Source organism: Delphinus delphis, chromosome 18 (genome assembly GCF_949987515.2).
Source record: "Delphinus delphis chromosome 18, mDelDel1.2, whole genome shotgun sequence".
NCBI lineage: Eukaryota > Metazoa > Chordata > Mammalia > Artiodactyla > Delphinidae > Delphinus > Delphinus delphis.
In genome coordinates, this window is record NC_082700.1 from 46,356,367 (window position 1) to 46,379,971 (window position 23,605).

The 23,605-nt window shown below is 36.3% G+C and overlaps 1 protein-coding gene across 2 annotated transcripts in view; it reads left to right on the plus strand.

Moving 5' to 3' along the window:
• The window catches only part of PIBF1 (progesterone immunomodulatory binding factor 1), a 211,905-nt gene that overhangs the window by 105,782 nt on the left and 82,518 nt on the right, over nucleotides 1-23,605 (plus strand). For both annotated transcript variants that reach the window (XR_009516771.1, XM_059995626.1), the window contains exon 11: nucleotides 21,609-21,774. Coding sequence is in view for 1 of the 2 variants with exons in the window: in XM_059995626.1 (XP_059851609.1) it covers nucleotides 21,609-21,774 (166 nt within the window). In the remaining variant the exon portion in view is untranslated. The remainder of the gene's footprint in view (nucleotides 1-21,608; nucleotides 21,775-23,605) is intronic.

Here is a 23,605-nt window from a genome sequence, read left to right on the forward strand (position 1 = left end):
TATATATGGGTCTTCTTTTTGAATCCATTCAATGAGCCTGTGTCTTTTGGTTGGAGCATTTAATCCATTCACATTTAAGGTAATTATTGATATGTATGTTCCTGTTACCATTTTCTCAATTGTTATGGGTATATTTTTTTTTCATATTTGGCACCAATTCATTAGAATACAAATGTAATAGTGTGACTAACATACCACTGATGAAAACATTTTAAATTACATTAGCATTGAAATTTAACCAATTTGTAACTTTTAACATTAGTGACTATTAATCTCAATCAAAATAAATTTGTTTGATAGTGCCACTTAAACAGATCAATGATAGTGTTTTGGGTTTTTTTTTTTACATCTTTATTGGAGTATAATTGCTTTACAATGGTGTGTTAGTTTCTGCTTTATAACAAAGTAAATCAGTTATACATATACATATGTTCCCATATCTCTTCCCTCTTGCGTCTCCCACCCTCCCACCGTCCCTATCCCACCCCTCCAGGCGGTCACAAAGCACCAAGCTGATCTCCCGGTGCTTTGTGGCTGCTTCCCACTAGCTGTCTACCTTACGTTTGGTAGTGTATATATGTCCACGCCTCTCTCGCTTTTCACAGCTTACCCTTCCCCCTCCCCATATCCTCAAGTCCATTCTCTAGTAGGTCTGTGTCTTTATTCCTGTCTTACATGACATTTTTTTTTCTTAAATTCCATATATATGTGTTAGCATATGGTATTTGTCTTTCTCTTTCTGACTTACTTCACTCTGTATGACAGACTCTAGGTCTATCCATCTCATTACAAATAGCTCAATTTCGTTTCTTTTTATGGCTGAGTAATATTCCATTGTATATATGTGCCACATCTTCTTTATCCATTCATCCGATGATGGACACTCAGGTTGTTTCCATCTCCTGGCTATTGTAAATAGAGCTGCAATGAACATTTTGGTACATGACTCGTTTTGAATTATGGTTTTCTCAGGGTATATGCCCAGTAGTGGGATTGCTGGGTCATATGGTAGTTCTATTTGTAGTTTTTTAAGGAACCTCCATACTGTTCTCCATAGTGGCTGAACCAATTCACATTCCCACCAGCAGTGCAAGAGTGTTCCCTTTTCTCCACACCCTCTCCAGCATTTATTGTTTCTAGATTTTTTGATGATGGCCATTCTGACCGGTGTGAGATGATATCTCATTGTAGTTTTGATTTGCATTTCTCTAATGATTAATGATGTTGAGCATTCTTTCATGTGTTTGTTGGCAGTCTGTATATCTTCTTTGGAGAAATGTCTATTTAGGTCTTCTGCCCATTTTTGGATTGGATTGTTTGTTTTTTTGTTATTGAGCTGCTTATAAATTTTGGAGATTAATCCTTTGTCAGTTGCTTCATTTGCAAATATTTTCTCCCATTCTGAGGGTTGTCTTTTGGTCTTGTTTATGGTTTCCTTTGCTGTGCAAAAGCTTTGAAGTTTCATTAGGCCCCATTTGTTTATTTTTGTTGTTATTTCCATTTCTCTAGGAGGTGGGTCGAAAAGGATCTTGCTGTGATTTATGTCATACAGTGTTCTGCCTATGTTTTCCTCTAACAGTTTGACAGTTTCTGGCCTTACATTTAGGTCTTTAATCCATTTTGAGCTTATTTTTGTGTATGGTGTTAGGGAGTGATCTAATCTCATACTTTTACATGTACTTGTCCAGTTTTCCCAGCACCACTTATTGAAGAGGCTGTCCTTTCTCCATTGTACATTCCTGCCTCCTTTATCAAAGATAAGGTGACCATATGTGCGTGGGTTTATCTCTGGGCTTTCTATCCTGTTCCATTGATCCATATTTCTGTTTTTGTTCTAGTACCATACTGTCTTGATTACTGTAGCTTTGTAGTATAGTCTGAAGTCAGGGAGCCTGATTCCTCCAGCTCTGTTTTTCGTTCTTAAGATTGCTTTGGCTCTTCGGGGTCTTTTGTGTTTACATACAAATTGTGAAATATTTTGTTCTAGTTCAGTGAAAAATGCCAGTGGTAGTTTGATAGGGATTGCATTGAATCTGTAGATTGCTTTAGGTAGTAGAGTCATTTTCCCAATGTTGATTCTTCCAATCCAAGAACATGGTATATCTCTCCATCTATTTGTATCATCTTTAATTTCTTTCATCAGTGTCTTATAATTTTCTGCATACAGGTCTTTTGTCTCTTTAGGTAGGTTTATTCCTAGATATTTTATTCTTTTTGTTGCAATGGTAAATGGGAGTGTTTCCTTAATTTCACTTTCAGATTGTTCATCATTAGTGTATAGGAATGCAAGAGATTTCTGTGCATTAATTTTGTATCCTGCTACTTTACCAAATTCTTTGATTAGCTCTAGTAGTTTTCTGGTAGCATCTTTAGGATTCTTTATGTATAGTATCACGTCATCTGCAAATAGTGACAACTTTACTTCTTCTTTTCCAATTTGGATTCCTTTTGTTTTCTTTTCTCCTCTGATTGCTGTGGATAAAACTTCCCAAACTATGTTGAGTAAGAGTGGTGAGAGTGGGCAACCTTGTCTTGTTCCTGATCTTAGTGGAAATGGTTTCAGTTTTTCACCATTGAGGACGATGTTGGCTGTGGATTTGTCATATATGGCCTTTATTATGTTGAGGAAAGTTCCCTCTATGCCTACTTTCTGCAGGGTTTTTATTATAAATTGGTGTTGAATTTTGTCGAAAGCTTTCTCTGCATCGATTGAGATGATCATATGGTTTTTCTCCTTCAGTTTGTTAATATGGTTTATCACATTGATTGATTGTCATACATTGAAGAATCCTTGCATCCCTGGAATAAACCCCACTTGATCATGGTGTATGATCCTTTTAATGTGCTGTTGGATTCTGTTTGCTAGTATTTTGTTGAGGATTTTTGCATCTATGTTCATCAGTGATATTGGCCTGTAGTTTTCTTTCTTTGTGACTTCCTTGTCTGGTTTTGTTATCAGGGTGATGGTGGCCTCGTAGAATGAGTTTAGGCGTGTTCCTCCCTCTGCTGTATTTTGGAAGAGTTTCAGAAGGGTAGGTGTTAGCTCTTCTCTAAATGTTTGATAGAATTCTCCTGTGAAGCCATCTGGTCCTGGGCTTTTGTTTGTTGGAAAATTTTTAATCACAGTTTCAATTTCAGTGCTTGTGATTGGTCTGTTCATATTTTCTATTTCTTCCTGATTCATTCTTGGCAGGTTGTGCATTTCTAAGAATTTGTCCATTTCTTCCAGGTTGTCCATTTTGTTGGCATAGAGTTGCTTGCAGTAATCTCTCATGATCTTTTGTATTTCTGCAGTGTCAGTTGTTACTTCTCCTTTTTCATTTGTAATTCTATTGATTTGAGTCTTCTCCCTTTTTTTCTTGATGAGTCTGGCTAATGCTTTATCAATTTTGTTTATCTTCTCAAAGAACCAGCTTTTAGTTTTATTGATCTTTGCTATTGTTTCCTTCATTTCTTTTTCATTTATTTCTGATCTGATTTTTATGATATCTTTCCTTCTGCTAACTTTGGGGGTTTTTTGTTCTTTCTCTAATCGCTTTAGGTGCAAGGTTAGGTTGTTTATTCGAGATGTTTCCTGTTTCTTAAGGTAGGATTGTATTGCTATAAACTTCCCTCTTAGAACTGCTCTTGCTGCGTCCCATAGGTTTTGGGTCATCGTGTCTCCATTGTCATTTGTTTCTAGGTAATTTTTGATTTCTTCAGTGATCACTTGGTTATTAAATAGTGTATTGTTTAGCCTCCATGTGTTTGTACTTTTTACAGATCTTTTACTGTAATTGATATCTAGTCTCATAGTGTCGTGGTCGGAAAAGATACTTGATACAATTTCAGTTTTCTTAAATTTACCAAGGCTTGATTTGTGACCCAAGATATGATCTATCCCAGAGAATGTTCCATGAGCACTTGAGAAAAATGTGTGTTCTGTTGTTTTTGGATGGAATGTCCTATAAATATCAATTAAGTCCATCTTGTTTAATGTATCATTTAAAGCTTGTGTTTCCTTATTTATTTTCATTTTGGATGATCTGTTCATGGGTGAAAGTGGGGTATTAAAGTCCCCTACTATGAATGTGTTACTGTTGATTTCCCCTTTTATGACTGTTAGTATTTGCCTTATGTATTGAGGTACTCCTATGTTGGGTGCATAAATATTTACAATTGTTATATCTTCTTCTTGGATCGATCCCTTGATCATTATGTAGTGTCCTTCTTTGTCTCTTCTAGTAGTCTTTATTTTAAAGTCTATTTTGTCTGATATGAGAATTGCTACTCCAGCTTTCTTTTGGTTTCCATTTGCATGAAATATCTTTTTCCATCCCCTTACTTTCAGTCTGTATGTGTCTCTAGGTCTGAAGTGGGTCTCTTGTAGACAGCATATATATGGGTCTTGTTTTTCTATCCATTCAGCCAATCTTTGTCTTTTGGTGGGAGCATTTATTCCATTTACATTTAAGGTAATTATCGATATGTATGTTCCTATTCCCATTTTCTTAATTATTTTGGGTTCATTATTCTAGGTCTTTTCCTTCTCTTGTGTTTCTACCCAAGAGAAGTTCCTTTAGCATTTGTTGTAAAGCTGGTTTGGTGGTGCTGAACTCTCTCAGCTTTTGCTTGTCTGTAAAGGTTTTAATTTCTCCATCAAATCTGAATGACATCCTTGCTGGATAGAGTAATCTTGGTTGCAGGTTTTTCTCCTTCATCACTTTAAATATGTCCTGCCAGTCCCTTCTGGCTTGCAGAGTTTCTGCTGAAAGATCAGCTGTTAACCTTATGGGTATTCCCTTGTGTGTTATTTGTTGTTTTTCCCTTGCTGCTTTTAATATGTTTTCTTTGTATTTAATTTTTGACAGTTTGATTAATATGTGTCTTGGCATATTTCTCCTTGGATTTACCCTGTATGGGACTCTCTGTGCTTCCTGGACTTGATTAGCTATTTCCTTTCCCATATTAGGGAAGTTTTCAACTATAATCTCTTCAAATATTTTCTCAGTCCCTTTCTTTTTCTCTTCTTCTTCTGGAACCCCTATAATTCGAATGTTGGTGCATTTAATGTTGTCCCAGAGGTCTCTGAGACTGTCCTCAGTTCTTTTCATTCTTTTTTCTTTATTCTGCTCTGCAGTAGTTATTTCCACTATTTTATCTTCCAGGTCACTTATCCGTTCTTCTGCCTCAGTTATTCTGCTATTGATCCCATCTAGAGTATTTTTAATTCATTTATTGCATTGTTCATCATTGCTTGTTTCATCTTTAGTTCTTCTAGGTCCTTGTTAAATGTTTCTTGCATTTTGTCTATTCTATTTCCAAGATTTTGGATCATCTTTACTATCATTATTCTGAATCTTTTTCAGGTAGACTGCCTATTTCCTCTTCATTTGTTAGGTCTGGTGGGTTTTTATCTTGCTCCTTCATCTGCTGTGTGTTTTCTGTCTTCTTATTTTGCTTATCTTACTGTGTTTGGGGTCTCCTTTTTTGCAGGCTGCTGGTTCATCGTTCCTGTTGTTTTTGGTGTCTGTCCCCAGTGGCTAAGGTTGGTTCAGTGGGTTGTGTAGGCTTCCTGGTGGAGGGGACTAGTGCCTGTGTTGTAGTGGATGAGGCTGGATCTTGTCTTTCTGGTGGGCAAGTCCACGTCTTTTGCTGTGTTTTGGGGTGTCTGTGGAGTTATTATTATGATTTTAGGCAGCCTCTCTGCTAATGGGTGGGGTTGTGTTCCTGTCGTGCTAGTTGTTTGGCATAGGGTGTCCAGCACTGTAGCTTGCTGGTCGTTGAGTGAAGCTGGGTGCTGGTGTTGAGATGGAGATCTCTGGGAGATTTTCGCCATTTGATATTATGTGGAGCTGTGAGGTCTCTTGTGGACCAGTGTCCTGAAGTTGGCTCTCCCGCCTCAGAGGCACAGCACTGACTCCTCTCTGCAGTGCCAAGAGCCTTTCTTCCACACGGCTCAGAATAAAAGGGATAAAAAGTAGAAAGAAAAAATTAGTAGAAGAAAAAGAAAGAAAGAAAGGAGGGAGGGATGGACGAGGGGGGGGGCAGGAAGGAAGGAGGGAAGGAAAGAAAGAAGATAAAGTAAAATAAAGTAAGATAAAATATAATAAAGTTATTAAAATAAAAAATAATTATTAAGTGAAAAAAATTTAAAAAAAAAACGGACGGGTAGAACCTTAGGACAAATGGTGGAAGCAAAGCTATACAGAGAAAATCTCACACAGAAGCATACACATACACACAAAAAGAGGAAAAGGGGAAAAAATCATAAATCTTGCTCTCAAAGTCCGCCTCCTCAATTTGGGATGATTCGTTGTCTAAAGGAGGGAAGGAAGGAAAGAAAGAAAGAAAGAAGATAAAGTAAAATAAAGTCATTACAATAAAAAATATTTATTAAGAAAAAAAATAAAAAAAAAAAACACAGACAGATAGAACCCTAGGACAAATGGTGGAAGCAAAGCTATACAGACAAAATCTCACACAGAAGCATACACACTCACAAAAAGAGGGAAAGCGGAAAGAATCATAAATCTTGATCTCAAAGTCCACCTCCTCGATTTGGGATGATTCGTTGTCTATTCATGTATTCCACAGATGCTGGGTACATCAAGTTGATTGTGGAGCTTTAATCCGCTGCTTCTGAGGCTGCTGGGAGAGATTTCCCTTTCTCTTCTTTGTTCTCACAGCTCCCAGGGGCTCAGCTTTGGATTTGGCCCCGCCTCTGCATGTTGGTCAGCCGGAGGGCGTCTGTTCTTCGCTCAGACAGGACGGGGTTAAAGGAGCAGCTGCTTCAGGGACTCTGGCTCACTCAGGCCGGGGGAGGGGGGCCGGGGGGGGGAGAGGGAGGGGCACTGAGTTCGGGGCAGGCCTGCAGCTGCAGAGGCCGGCATGATGTTGCACCAGCCCGAGGCGCACCGTGCATTCTCCTGGGGAAGTTTTCCCTGGATCCCGTGACCCTGGCAGTGGCAGGCTGCACAGGCTCCCCGGAAGGGGGATGTGGATAGTGACCTGTGCTCACACACAGGCTTCTTGGTGGCAGCAGCAGCAGCCTTAGCATCTCATGCACGTCTCTGGGGTCCGCACTTTTAGCCGCAGCTCACGCCTGTCTCTGGAGCTCGTATAAACAGCACTCTTAATCCCCTCTCCTCGCGCACCAGGAAACAAAGAGGGAAGAAAAAGTCTCTTGCCTCTTTGGCAGGTCCAGACTCGATAGTGCTCTTTTATTAATAGTGTAGGATATTTTTTTCCTTTGGGCTTAGTCTGGCTTCGCTTGCTCAGAGGGTGGCGCGTGCAGAGGCTTCACACCCATCCTTTCAGACCAGATTTCCTGGTGTGAAATGTTATGGGTTTATTTCTGTAGCTCCTTTTCTTCTCTTGTGTTTCCCACTTAGAGAAGTTCGTTTAGCATTTGTTGTAGAACTGGTTTGGTGGTGCTGAATTCTCTTAGCTTTTGATTGTCTGTAAAGCTTTTGATTTCTCTTGTCAAGTCTGAATGAGATCCTTACCGGGTAGAGTAATCTTGGTTGTAGGTTCTTCCCTTTCATCACTTTATTTTTTTAATTAATTAATTTATTTATTTTTTTTTTTTTTTATTTTTTGGCCGCATTGGGTCTTCGTTGCTGTGTGCAGGCTTTCTCTAGTTGCAGCGACCAGAGGCTACTCTTTGTTGCGGTGTGCAGGCTTCTCATTGCAGTGGCTTCTCTTTTTGCAGAGCACAGGCTGTAGGCATGCGGGCTTCAGTAGTTGCGGCATGCGGGCTCAGTAGTTGTGGCTCGCGGGCTCTAGAGCACAGGCTTAGTAGTTGTGGCGCACGGGCTTTGTTTCATCACTGCATGTGGGATCTTCCTGGACCAGGGCTTGAACCGTGTCCTCTGCATTGGCAGGTGGATTCTTAACCACTGTGCCACCACGGAAGCCCATCATCACTTTAAATATATCATGTCACTCCCTTCTGGCTTGTAGAGTTTCTGCTGAGAAATCAGCTGTTAACCTTATGGGAGTTCCCTTGCATGTTATTTGTCATTTTTCCCTTGTTGCTTTCAATAATTTTTCTTTGTCTTCAATTTTTGCCAGTTTGATTACTGTGTGTCTCAGCATGTTTCTCCTTGGGTTTATCCTGCCTGGGACTCTCTGCGCTTCCTGGACTTGGGTGGCTATTTCATTTCCCACATTAGGGAAGTTTTCATCTGTAATATCTTTAAATATTTTCTCAGGCGCTTTCTCTCCCTCTTCTCCTTCTGGGACCCCTGTAATGTGAATGTTGTTGCTTAATGTTGTCCCAGAGGTCTCTTAAGCTGTCTTCATTTATTTTCATTCTTTTTTCTTTATTCTGTTTTGTGGCAGTGAATTCCACCATTCTGTCTTCCAGGTCACTTAGCCGTTCTTTTGCCTCAGTTTTTCTGCTATTGATTCCTTCTTGTGTATTTTTCATTTCAGTTACTGTATTGTTCACCTCCGTTTGTTTGTTCTTTAATTCTTCTCAGTGTTTTTTCTCTAATTCTTCTAGGTCTTTGTTAAACATTTCTTGCATTTTCTCAATCTTTGCCTCCATTCTTTTTCCGAGGTCCTGGATCATCTTCATTATCATTATTCTGAATTCCTTTTTTGGAAGGTTGCCTATCTCCACTTCATTTAGTTGTTTTTCTGGGGTTTTGTTTTGTTCCTTCATCTGGTACGAAATCCTCTGCCTTTTTATTTTATCTTATCTTTCTGTGAATGTGATTTTCCTTCCACAGACTGCAGAATTGTAGTCCTTGCTTCTGCTGTCTGCCCTCTTTCTGGAGACAAAATCAGTGACATCATCTGCCTTCCAGTGGAAAGAGTACTTTGTGATGTACCAGTGTTAGCCTGTCTGATATAATAGGTCATACAATACGGGGAAGGAAGTTCACTGCTTTTTATATTTTTTCACTGTTGGAATCCCTAGATGGTACTGTTGTCAGATTTTCATCTTTTGCCACAGTATCCATTCAAAAACAATTTTTTTCCATTTGTTTTTTTGGTGTGTTTGTGATCTTCACAGTGTGATTGATTATGTTTCTTTTTTAAGATAATCTTTAACACCTACTTGTGGTGTAGTTGTGAGGCTGCATCCCAAAAATAATTATTATATGTGTTAAGTATATTTGCTTCTATATTTATTGATTCTTTTAAGAGAACAATATTAGCATCAAAATTTGCATTGATTATGGTCTTTGCAAGCCAATGTGTCCTCCCTACACAGTGTCTTATATTTCCAAATAAAGCTATTGAGAGAATACTCAATGGGAAGGATTTTATGAAAACTCAAAGAAAAAGTGACACCCTTTTTGCCTTCCGAATGATTTGAGGGAAAGGCCTCATCTTATATTCACACCCGTACTGTAGGTATTGGTGGGGCACAGAGCCAACTTTGTCCAAAGCAACAGGAATAACTTTTCTCTCTAGATTTCTTTCTAGGACATCTATAACACCTTTAATGATTTGAACCTCCTTAAACCCCACACCTAAACCCAGGTTTACTCTCCCCATGGGGAGTCATTGTGTGTTTGATTCTTTTCGTAGACAGCCCTGGCCTGTTTCATCTTCTTTTTTCACCTTTCAGTAATGCCCTTTGCCTCTGCTGTCTTCCTTCTTTAGTTGTGTCTCTCCTCACTTAGCTGCCAACAGGGTATTGCTGGAGTTTGTGTATGTCTTTTTGGTACATACTTTATTTTTATTTAAAATTTTTTTTCTCTCTTGGATACAGGTTGTTATAGGGTAAGAGCGCAGAAATTTGAGGCAGGCCTGGGTGCAAATTCCAGCTTTGTTACTTACTTGGGCAAGTTACTAACCTTTCTAAGTCTCAGTTTCTTTATCTCTGAAAAGAGAATAATCTGAAACTCTGTTAAAATTTTAGAGATGATTAAGTGAAAAGCATATATATACATGAATAGCAAATATAAACATAAGGCACTAAAACGTTGGGCTCCTTTCCTTTGTATTGTTTTGTACACATGCTGACAGGAGTCGTGCCAGTTCAAGTTTCCTCGTAGTAAAATCCTATAGAGTTCGTCTCTGACTTTTGATCACAAACCTCTCTCTCACTTGCTATTCTAACCGAGACCCAAAGCCTCCTACTGCTTTGGGTCTCAGTTAGAATAGCAAGTGAGAGAAAAGGAAGAGGTGGCAGGCCGTAATCGGTGGGCGGTAATAAAAGTGCCAACTTTCCCCCAGCCTAGGGAGGAGGAGCACGAGAAGCAACCAACAGTTGCTGGGATGGAAGGGTATATATAGGAAAAGTATAGGGAGACAGGTGAGGCTCCGGAAAATATTTAAGGGGAGAAAGCATTTCTTCAAAGTACTAATGTGAGATTTTTTTAATGTTTAATTTTTTTATGTTTAATTTTTTTCATTCAATTAATACTTATCTTTGATTATATGAGATACTTTATTATTTCATTTTTATCCTGATGCATTTGTAGCCATAAATAGTTAAATAAATACCTAGGTATGCAGACATTTTCTGAAATTTTATAAGCTTTCTCATTTGACAAACGGCTGTAGAAAATAAAAAGTATGATAACATGATATGTTAACTGTGCTAACATAACATTGTCTTATCTATCTAGTTGTTTGAAAATCCCAAGGTAGTGTTGTATAGAAAAACTAATAAGCAGTTATTTAGTCCATTAAGTCTAATGAGAGAAATTTAGAGACGAGGAAGTAGACCTAACAGAGTGATTTAGTTCTTCTCATTATTATGTTATGTTTTTCTTCTTCATTTCTGTTTTACATGCCTTCATGAGAGACATTCATGCTAGTGAGTTGCAATTATATTTTTTAAATTGTGTGTACATTTTGCAACAACTTTAACTCTTTACAGAATTTAGATATATCATGCTATCATGTCACACTAACTTTGCTCCTTGTTTGTATGTCTGTTTTTTAAATGTTTTTTGAATGTGGTCACATCTCCATCCTACCACCTTAGCCATTAGGTAAACTACATTTTTAGAAACTTTAATCTTTCTTGTAGCTCATTCATACCTATCCCATCATTTTGGTTTCTTTTTCCTTCATTCCCTGTGATTTGTTTTCATCTTACACTGACATCCAAACCTGGAAATAATCATCTTAATTCACTAGTTTTGTCACACTTCAGAAAAGACTGTCCCTCATCAGATTAGTTTATGATACTTTAGTGTTTTCTACCCTGGCTTGAACCGACTTAGTAATTTCAGTTTTATAATACCCAAAATGGTTAATATGACTCCATTTATTCATTCAGTAAAGAGTCATTAAGAGTTTCTTATATACCAGGTGATACACTAGATCCTAAGAATCCAGAGCTACATTAAACAAGATTCTTGTACTTGAGTAACTTTTAATTGTACAAGGCACTGTTGTGAGCATTTCACTTATATTTGCTCATTTAGTCAACTAGAACTTAGTATTCCCAAGTCTATCCTTAGAGATTTTGATGCAGTAGGTCTAAGGGGGAACCGCGGCATCTAGAATTCTTACAAGTACCACAAGTGGTTCTGAGGTCATTCCTGATTGGGTAGATGGAATCAAGCTTAGGAGTCATCCTCACCCTTAGAAAATAAAAAAGTCTTCCTAGTGATCCAGCTCTACTATCAAACTCTATGATTTTGAAGACCCAGGACTCTGGTTTCTAGATCCCTATTCAGGAATTTTCTGAGAGTTCGCGTGGAATTCTTTAGCCTATTTTCAAAACACATTTATATAAGTTAAGGTTTGTAGTTTTTGCCTGTTAATAGGAAGTTAGTCTAAATGACCTTTTTATTCCTTTTTGCCTTATACAGTACTTTGTGTGTTAGCTGTAGTAAGTTGATATCCTTTCTTTGCACTATGTCTTCTGGAAAAATAGGACAAAACCATGATTAGCTTATATTCTGCTACTGTTCATACCTGACACTATTCTTCATAAAAGCATCCCCCCAAAGTGTATTTTCTTATGAATTTTTTTTTAAGACTTCATTTTTTTAGAGCAGTTTTGGGCTCACAACAAAGTTGAGAGGAAAGTACATACAGCAAACTTCATGACTTTTTTTAGATTCAGCTTTATAATATTCTGATCTTTTTCTTTAATGTAGCCTAACGCTCTAGGGTCTGTATTGAAAGCAGCATGAAATAGCTTTGAGTACTCTGATGCACTGATATAATAAATACTCTTGGTTCAGAGGATGATTCAAGTTGAATTTTTAGTGTTGTCATGTTGCCACCAAAGAGAAAACAGCTCCCCATTCAAACACTGTTATAAAATATTTTACTCTAATTTTATCTCATGCATGCTTTGATTTATTTTAAGGCTACATTCCTTTCATTATATTTGTTTCACTTAAGTACTTACTTTTATCTTCACATACCTGGTATCAGTTTTTTGCCTTTATAGACAGCCAAATATTACTACATATTGTTTATTAATGACATTACATATTTTATTTGATCATGATATGATAGATGCATTGAATTACTCTAAATGCATGCTTGAAATTCTTATAAATCCATGGTACAGTTGTTAAACATACTCAGCATTTTAACTCAGCAAAAAAAAGATCTCTCACATTCATTTAAGAATTAGCTTGTAAGCCAAAAATGACAGATGTAGTATTACAGCTGAGCAGTGGACTTGTTGAAGAAATCATCTAAATGGCAGAAGCATTTGGACAGATACCCAAACGCCTTTTAAATTCCTTCCTCATGTCCTGTAGTAATCATTGTTGCAACACTGATAGTCGTTTTATAAGTTTTTTCTGCCTGCTTTTTCAGTTTTGAAAATTTCACACTTGAAATGGAAAGACCAGAGTTACTAGAATTCTGTTTCTCTGTAATGTTATATATATATATATCTTTAAACTGCAGTCATTGCTCTTCTAATTTTCACTGAAAATAGTTTGGATTCAGTATCTAAGTATATATTTTAAAATTTTGTAATATCGAGATGACAAAAATAAAAGAACAGTTGGTAGAACACTAGGTAGCAATAATGTATAAAAGTAAAATTTTTAAAATAACACTTTCCATTTCAATGTCAATGAAAAGAAAGCAATTTCAGCTATATTCTCTAATATATATTAATTGTTTTAAACATGTTTCCTACCTTCAAAGCTTTCACATGGGCAACGTGGTGCTATCAGTAAATTTCTCTCATTACATACAGCAATTCTCGATTAGAAAACAAACACTTCCCAGTGGGAGGGCATATTAACAGGATAGTAAATTAGTATGTAATCCAAATAATAGGAGATTCTGACCTACTCCCCTTTCCAACTGATATATAAATTCATAAATTGAAGAATATAACTATATATTTAAATATTAAAGATATAATGATATGAAAAGTTATTTTTAAAGAAACACCTGTAGAAATTTTCACAAATCCTCCTTTCAAAATTCAATTCTAAGTTCTGGTATTAATTTGTATAAATGTAAATGTGTATATAAATGTGCATTAATTTGAAATATGTAAAACTACATAAAATTGTGGTTTTTTAATTTGGGGTTTTGTTTTGTTTTGTTTGCTTTTTTAAAGTAATGGATTAGAAATTGTAGATTAGGTCTGGTAGAGCAGGAGTACTTATTTCTGGCTTCAGAGATCTTTCAGGTGTTTTCAGGATATTAAAAAACTTAACCAACCAAAGATTTAACTTTACTAGACAGTAATGATGTAGTGATAAGTACTTCATCCCTTACTTGGCTAATAAGTACTTTTATTTTGAGAAGTAAAATGTATGTCAGCCAAAATTATTTAAATGGAAAGTGCTTAAGTTTACATTTTTTAATTGCCCATATCAAAAATTTTTGAGTTGCCTTTAGCAAAATTAATTTTAAGTCAAACCACATAATGTAAAAAGAGTAACTTTATTTCCACCCTCCCATCTCCCAGGTACCTTTACCTACAGTAATATCATTTCTCCCAAATGTATACCTTTCTTTTTAGATATCTGTAAATGTCCTTATTTGATTTTAGATATATCCATGATACATGTATAAATATGTGCATACGTAATGAGTCAAGTTTATACTTTTTTAAAGAAACACATCAGGATATATGGATCCAAACAATAATATCCTCCACAAAGTAGACACATTTGGACCTCATATACTTTTCGCAGCTATCCTGGCATTGCTCAGTATGGTTACTTTGTAGCACAGCCTTTGATTGTAAGAGTCTTCTTCCTTCAAAGATGTATTTTGTTTCTGGAAATTCATACTTTGCTCAGAGTAAAGAATAAACTGGGTACGACTATTTGGTATGAACAATGAAGTAAGAAATTGGGGAGATGCTAAATGTCTGACAATAGAGGAATAATAAAGAATGGAAAATTATGTGGCCAATAAAAATAATATTTATAAAAGGGGTTTAATAGCATAGGAAGATTTTTAAGTTATATCGGGGGGAAGGGATAGCGAATTCTATACGAAGATATGATTTACATATAATAATGTGCATAGCAAACATGTTTATATATGATAATATCAAATATTGGTGAGGAAGTAGAGGAACCATATTTCATACACTTCTGGTACCATTTTTAATGGATATTGCCACTTGGGAGGGAAATTGGGCAGTATCTCTTAAAATTTAAAATCTTTTGATTCAACAATTCTACTTCATGATGATCTTTCTTAGAGAAACATTCGCTCGTGAAGTGGAGGCATTATTTATGGTGGCCTTTGAAGCACTGTGTATAATTAAAAATTGGAAACAATCTAAATGTTCATCAGTTTAGGATAAAATAAATGAATTATAGAATTAAATGATTATGTCCACATTGTGATCTACTGTGTAGCAAATGGAAAGAATGAAGTAGAAACATGGATGGATCCCAAAACATATTCTTAGGTGAAAAAAATTTACAGACTGTATGTGACATGAGCCACTTTTTAAAAAATGAAAAAGGAGACTGATATATCCTTCTGTGTATAATACACATGTATTGTTTAAAAAAAAGAAAAGAGGGCTTCTCTGGTGGCGCAGTGGTTGAGAGTCCAACTGCCGATGCAGGGGACATGGGTTCGTGCCCCAGTCCGGGAAGATCCCACATGCCGCGGAGCGGCTGGGCCCGGGAGCCATGGCGAGGCCCGCGTATGGCCAAAAAAAAAAAAAGAAAAGAAAAGAAAAACCACAATGAGGATGCACAGAAAAGTGATAAATAGGAGGTCTTTAATCTTTACTTGTAATATTTGAAGTTTTTTCCCTAAGAATGGATGTGATAAATTACAGAAATAAAAACTTGAAAATATTTACTTGTGCAGAGAAGGAGATATATAAAAACATAAACAGCAATTATCATTATGAGCTTACAGTTGACATTTTCTTCTGTTTTCTGTATTTTCTAAAATTCTATAATAAATGTATTATTTGTATAATCAAGACAAAAATTGTAAAGCTATTTTCAAAAAGACACACTATAAATGATGAAAGGACATTTCCTATGTGGCTTATGAATTACTTCAGAATAAAAATGAATTCAAAGCATTTCTTAAGTTGATCGAATTGTTTGTTCAAATAAGTGTGTATTTCCCAGTCCTGTGAAATAGTAGCATTCATCCTGATGTCACCAATGCATTTGTTAAAAATTCAGTCCCCTTTGTTCTAGTTACAATTCACATAGATTAGACTCTCTAGTAAATCCATTAGTATAGTTTGGGTAGGTAATTTTAACTACTGGTTTAAGATACCAAGTTTCAAGTCAGTGTGAAGGACTCCTATTGCCTTCATATTTTTAACATTGTATCTCTTTAAAATGAAAAAGTCTTTATTATATAAATCTTATATAATACATATAATCTTTACATGGCCAGTAGCTATTTTTTTATTAATCACTTATTTTAGTTCTAAAATATAGATTTTATTAAATCCTTTGCTCAAATATCACCTTTTAACAGAGCGATGCCTTCCCTGCCCAACGTCTTTTAACATAACACCACCACTAATATCTCTATCATTCTCTCTACCCTCACTCTATTATTATTATTAGAATTTATTAGCTTATCACCCTACGTTTGTTTGCCTTTTCATCATTACAATGTGAGATCCTTAAAGAGTAGTGATGCTATTTGTGTTTCTCTGGTATCTAATAGTACCTGGCACATTTAGATACACAATAAATATTTTTAAATGAATTAGATGTTGAGGAATGAAATATTCTGGTTGGGACTTCCCTGGTGTTCCAGTGGTTAAGACTCCACGCTTCCATTGCAGGGGGTATGGATTCGATCCCTGGTGGAGGAACTAAGATCCCTCATGCTGTGCAGCATGGCCACAAAAAAAAAAAAGAAAAAAGAAAAGAAAAACAAGAAAAAAAAAGAAAGAAATATTCTGGTTAATGGAAAGTTAGTCCTATATAAAACAGCAGATATGAAAGAGGAAATAAAAAGTGTACTTTTGTAAAAAGTATTAAGTGTCTTGTACTTCATACTCATTATGCTTTAAATATGTAGTTGATAGAATACCAGTTAATATAAGATTAGACATGGGTCTATAAATATAGATATACAGATAGATACTATTGAGAGCAAAAGAAATCTTTAGGGATAATTGAAAAATCAGTGGTTTAGTATCTTTAGCCTAAGATGATTAGCTTTTCCTCAGTTCATAGAAGGAGAAAATCCAAACAAACAGGTTTTTGTGTCCTGTTTTTTTTTCCCCCCTCAATTCTTAATTGGCATAAGTGGATCTTAGGGTTTGGTTAACTATCACTCAGTGACTCATCCAGAGGCATTTTCAGCATGTGGTACAGGGCTAGTAATACATGTAGAACAGGTTCAGAAACACAACCGAAATTCTCTGTAAATAGAATGGAGATGAGTTTTATCCCCTGAGAATTACAAATAGCAGGGACAAAGAGTAGTTAAGGTGTGGATTAGTTAAAATGAATAATTCAAAGGGAATTGAACATCAACTCGATGAAACCTTATTAAAAGAATAAGGAGAGGGCTTCCCTGGTGGCGCAGTGGTTGAGAGTCCGCCTGCCGATGCAGGGGACACGGGTTCGTGCCCCGGTCCGGGAGGATCCCACATGCCGCGGAGCGGCTGGGCCCCTGAGCCATGGCCACTGAACCTGCGCGTCCGGAGCCTGTGCTCCACAACGGGAGAGGCCACAACAGTGAAAGGCCCGTGTACCACAAAAAATAAAATAAGGAGAAAGAGGAGCCCGAGACACCAGAATAAAATGGGATCAATGTCCCACTCAGGTAAGCAAGATTGATTCTCAGTCGCTTAGAGATGGCAGCTTCTGCCCTCGTCAACTCCAGTTTCCCACAGCGAAATCCCTATCTGGAGCCTCAGGCCCATCTCTGTTTAAAAGCAATTTTTTTTTTTTTTAATACACGTAGAAAGTTTATCAGCAGCGTAGGCCCCAGTTGCTTGTCGAATTTAGAATTAAATTATCCTCCCCAACACAAAGGATTTAGTGGTCCAGCCATGACTACCTGCTCCCATGTATTCTTTTAAACCCCACAAGTATTTTCTCTATATTGACCCAGAGTCCCTTTCAAAACTTAATCTAACTGATGCCTAACTACTAAAATCCTTCCCTGAACCCTTTCCTGTAACTGGAAATACTGTTACTTTGCTTAACTTCTTTTACCAATCTTCCTTGTGCAGGTGTTATTTCCTGTGCTCTTTATCTATCTATAGTTGTTCTCCTGAACATAGACAAATGCCTTGCCTCAGGTGCTTCACTGCCTTACTTCTAAACTGGGCCAGCTCTCAGAAAATCTTAATGGAAGGACCACTTACTGGTCCTGGTGATTATAGGAACCTTACCACTTATATAATATTTGGGAGTATTTTGCCTTAGAAAGTCTATCTAGGAAATGAGATTAGATAATTGGGTTCAGAATAAATATCCAGTTTTATTTTTTATTTATTTTTTTTAATTTTATTTATTTATTTTGGCCATGCCACGCGGCATGCAGGATGCAGGATCTTAGTTCCCCGACCAGGGATCGAACCCGTGACCCCTACAGCGGAAGCGTGGAGTCTTAACCACTGGACTGCCAGGGAAGTCCCATATCCAGTTTTAATATTGGAGAAGCCATGAACCTTTTGTGGATAAAATTCAAAGATCAGTTGTTGTTTCTCATTGCAATAAAAACTAAAATGAATAATTATAGGAGTCTTTGACTTTCGTACCAGTGATAATCTTGTTGATAGAGATTGGAATAAACAAGCATTGCTTGGCTTAATACATCAGAGTGTAATGAGCAAACTTTTCACCATCATATATATGTAAAGACTGCTGATGTAAATATTGTTATGAAAACCTGTTGCTATTTAGTGTTTTATCTGGTGCTTTTGTTCAAGTGAGCTCTCCCATTTCTGAGAACAGAACTCCATGTTGATGTCTCTCCTGCAGTTATTTCTCAGCACTGCAGAATATGCCATGCTGCTTGGAGTTTAATTCACCATAGCTGAGAGCATTTCTCATGGGTTAACATCTCTGTTGTTTCCTGTCTAATTGTTGATTTTCACCTTTTAACAGGTAAAATTCTCCTTGTTTGTCCAGCCCAAAGTACGTTGCAGTGAATATTCCTTGAGAGCAAAAACAGTTCATTCTAGGTCCTTATATTACTATTTTTAAAGTAGTATGTGATTTATGAGAAAGTAGTATGAAAACTAAAAACCCAGCTAGCATAAAGACTCATCTAGTCACGTTGGGGGCCTGGGCTAACAATAGTTGGAGATTCTGATTATACTTTAACTTTGTAAGAAATGTGACCTCTTAAGGTTACTATGCTGAGTTAGGATATCAAACATAAACTTGTTAACATGTGAATAATATTGACTTAGTTCAAGTAAGATGTTCACATTAAGAGGATAAAATGAGAAGTCTGAGTCAACAAAGTAAAATGTGACAGGTTATATTAGCAAAACAAGTAGGAGGAAGTTACCTGAGATTGTCAACCTGTACCCTTGTCATCTGTTCCTCACTCTGGAACTGCGTTTGCAGCTCTAATATTTCCTCAGCATTTTCACAGTTCAACTTAAATTAGAAGAGTAACTATTATTACAAAGTCAGAATGATTTGAGGCAGATTTTCTTTTACTGTGTAAGCAACATGAGAATAGATGAGTCTTTAGAATTATCATTTGAGGGGGGTGGTGGTGGTGGTATGAATTGGGAGATTGGGATTGACGTATATACACTAATATGTATAAAATAGATAACTAATAAGAACCTGCTGTATAAAAAAATAAAAAATAAGTATATCTGGTTAAAAAGAATTATCATTTGGTTCATAGAAGTGTCATTTTATTAAACTTAGTATCCTCAAATTTCTAGGAGATAACTACTTAACTGTTCAGTATAGGGGAAGAATAATAGTGCTAAAAGTAACTTTCAAGTGTCATATAATGAATAAGAAGAGCAGGTGAAATCTAAAACCTAAGTCTTTCATTTCCTGTTTGGAGTTAGCATTGACCTCAGAATTAACCACAATGTCCTGAATCCAGAAAAAGGCAAACTTTGCTGTTTAATTTTTTCGAAACAAATTCTTTTAAAGATAAATAGCACATTCCAAATGACTTATCAAGAATATATTTCAGTAATGAAGTCTAGTGTGTCTCACAGTTTAACATACAAATAGGTATGGATTTCACATATGTTTTATGCATTTATAAGACAATTTACCCCAGGGAGTACAGGGCATTTTCATGTCAGTAAATTGTTGAATTAATAAATTTTTGAGAAAAATAATTTTTTACTACTTCACATCCATGATGATGGCTATCATCAAAGAGACAATGGTAAGTTTTGATAAGGATGTGGAGAACTTACCACCCTCGTAATTGCTGGTGAGAATGTGCAACCACATTGAAAAGCAGTTTGGCATTTCCTCAAAAAGTTACAACTGGAGTGACCATATGACCTAGCTGTTCTTTTATACATACATAAAATTAATGCCTGGACTTTCCAGAAAGTTAAAGACACAAGCTGCATTCACCTTAAAGCCTTGGTATGAATTAAATAATGTGTAGCAATATGCTTGAATGGAACTTCCACCAATCTGATTGTGAGATGCTTTTACTAAAGATAAGAGTACCAAGAGTGAAGTAGCCTGTAGCAAATATCTAAATGCCTATTTTCTCTGGTTATACTTTGAATGTTATTGTCACTTACAAGAGTGAAATGACCTTTAAAACACATTTGAAAGTTTATCTGAACTCAGAAATGTCAGTTAAGAGTACTGTGTAATAGTGGAAAGATCATTCCTGTAGACTCAAACATAGCTGAATTTGAGACCCCACCTGAAATTTACCAGCACCTTCTTCCTGTTTAAAGAAATTAATCTCTGAACCTCTGGTTTTTCATCTGCAAAATACCTAATAGAGCTGTTGTAAGGATTAAATGAGATACTATGAATAAAACAGACTATGCTCTCTGCTTCCCGCCCTGCACATACTCTTGTTTCTACTTCCGAGAGTACTTTCCACCCTGTACCTCCGCCTGCTGCGCACACACAAACACACACCTGCACAAACTGAGTTAAATCTTCTTCCTGTAGGTTCCCATCGAACCTAGGGATTACCTTATTGAAGCACTTACCATATTCTATTGAATTTTCATGTATATTTTCCTCTCTTCCCCGGAAAACTAAGTTCTTTTTTTTTTTTTGCCACGCCACGCGGCTTGTGGGATCTCAGTTCCCCAACCAGGGTCTCAGTTCCTGGAACAGGGACTGAACCCTGGGCCACAGCATTGAAAGCGCCAATCCTAACCACTAGACCACCAGGGAACTCCCAAAAACTAAGTTCTTTAAGGGGGAAGAAAAAAAAAGAAAACCTATTTTGTCTTCCATTGTATACATATTTGCCTGGCATGGTGTCTAGCTCAATAAATATTTGAAAAAATGAATTTTAGGAACATCTAGCATTATACTGGGTTCATAATAGCTCCCTGAAAAGGTGTAATATGTCTTTGTTTGCTTTCTGTTAGAACACAGTCAACTTGAAGCATTTTCAAATCTATAATATGCAGTGATTTATATGTTAAATGGAAATGTTTTCATTACTAGCTATACCTGTGGAATGAAGAGAATGTTTCTTATCTGTGTTGTAATAGACTGCTTATCATTTTATATTTATCTTTGTACTTTGTACATTGTGTTTTCTTGTAATATTCAGATATATATATTTACTAACTTAAAAATTTATTTTACAAATATCTCAAGAAGATGCAGGTTAATGTGCATATTTCATGCCATTCTTCTCCATCTGATATTATTTAGACTTAGATGAAATAGCAAGTTTGGAAACAATGCTATAGATTTAAGAAGGCCTATGAAATATATGGAAATTCAGTCATTTTAAGCAATATAACTGAAATTTGTTCTTACCATTTTTTATTTTAAATGTCTTACAAAATAATAATAATCATAGAGAGGTAATAACTATTTTTGGATGGAAGGAATGAAAAGAAGGGAGGAGTAGAGGAAGTTTAATTGGTATGTTTTGTTTCCTGGACTTAGCATATTTCCATACATATGCCTCTCTAAATTATTTACAAAAGCTCTGCTGAATAAATAAAAGTTATTAACTGCATAATAATATGGGGATATAGAAAAAAGTAGAAGTAATGTTTATGTTTCTATAAATTGAGATTTCTTTAGTGTTTCATAATTTTCTTCTTTCAGGTACAGAGAACTACAACTTAGTACAGAAAGCAAAGTAACAGAATTTCTCCATCAAAGTAAAATAAAATCTTTTGAAAGTGAGCGTGCTCAGCTTCTACAAGAGGAGACTGCAAGAAACCTCACACAATGTCAGTTGGAATGTGAAAAATATCAGAAAAAATTGGAGGTACATATATAAGCTTTTCTTTTAAAATTAACACAGACTGTAAGCTCCATAAGTACAAGGTCTGTATCATATTGAGCTTTATAAATAATATTTGTGTTATGTATGAGAACAAGCCTGTGTCCTTAAGTTTTAAAGATCTCTTATCAAGAGGACATATCTTCCTCTTTTAGATAAAGAGGTGGAAAGAAGGAAAGGACCATTTCTAAGAAAAAGAATGCAAATTGCCATAGGTCTGTTTGTTGTTTTTAAAATACTGGCAAAAGTACCCTTAAATCGGAAATCTCATTTAACTAGAAAGTGGAGGGCTTCCCTGGTGGTGCAGTGGTTAAGAATCCACCTGCCAATGCAGGGGACAGGGTTCGAGCCCTGGTCCAGGAAGATCCCACATGCCGCAGAGCAACTAAGCCCGCGAGCCACAACTACTGAGTCCATGTGCCACAACTACTGAAGCCCGCGTGCCTAGAGCCCGTGCTCCACAACAAGAGAAGCCACTGCAATGAGAAGCTTGTGCACAGAAATGAAGAGTAGCCCCGCTCCCTGCAACTAGAAGAAGCCCACGTGCAGCAACGAAGACCCAATTCAGCCAAAAATAAATAAATTTATTTAAAAAATAATAAAAAAAAAATAAAAACACTGAATGAGGGACTTCCCTCGTGGTCCATGCTAAGACTCCATGCTTCCAATGCAGGGGACCCAGGTTCGATCCCTGGTCAGGGAACTAGGTCCCACATGCTGCAACTGAAGATCCCACATGCTGCAACTAAGCATGGGACTTCCCTTGGCGTTCCAGTGGTTAAGGCTTCACCTTCCAATGCACTGGGTGTGGGTTCCATCCCTGGTTGGGGAGCTAAGATCCCATCTGCCTCATGGCCAAAAAACCAAAATGTAAAACAGAAGCAATATTGTAACAAATTCAATAAAGACTTTACAAATGGTCCACATCAATAAAATCTTTAAAAAATAAATAAATAAAATAATAATAAAAATTAAAAACATGGAATGAAAGGTGCAGTAATACCATTAAAAATAAAAAACATGGAAATATCATTAACATGATTAATTAGCTAATGATGTAAGTATTCATTACAACAATCTTTCAGAAATTTCATTTCTGAAGAGTACTCTGTTAAGTAAAACTAACAAAATAGAGTCTCAGAAAATAAAGCCTTAGGGGAAAACATAAAAACAATGTTAAATAATACATATTTAAAGAAACGTAAGTAAAAATTGTAGATGATGCTTACTTCTAAACAAAGCAGTGTTCAGCATTTAAAACTTCTTCAGGTGCCTTCTTTGGGAAATTGCTGCAGTCATAATCTGCTACTGCCGACTCTCCCACACATTTTAGATTAGATTAGCTCTAATTTTGTATTCATCTTCTGCAAATTTTTCATGGTTTAATTTTATAATTCCTAGCAATTTCTTTTTCTTTTCACATTGGATGGCTGTGCTTAAGGATGTATTTGGGATGGGGGGGTGGGGTTATATTTAGGAAGGTAAAGAAGCACTTCCCCTCTCTCTACTGAAATAAACATTTCACTAACCAGTACTTCACAACATACAGTGCTGATATTTTCTAAACCATTCTATTCTATTATTTTTAGCTGGTTGGAGTTTAAATTGATTTCACGACCTCCTAAAGGTTGTGACTTTAGGAGGTCTATGGGAAAGTGGTATGAAAACCACTTTCCCATAGACCTACCCACTTGGTCTGTGGATGCAGGTGACTAATAATTATTGTGTTCTCTTGTGTAAAGGTCTTACATGGAAAAACAACTTTGTAAAAAATATTATGATTCTAAAAACTTTGGTTGATGAAACTGAAGCTGTA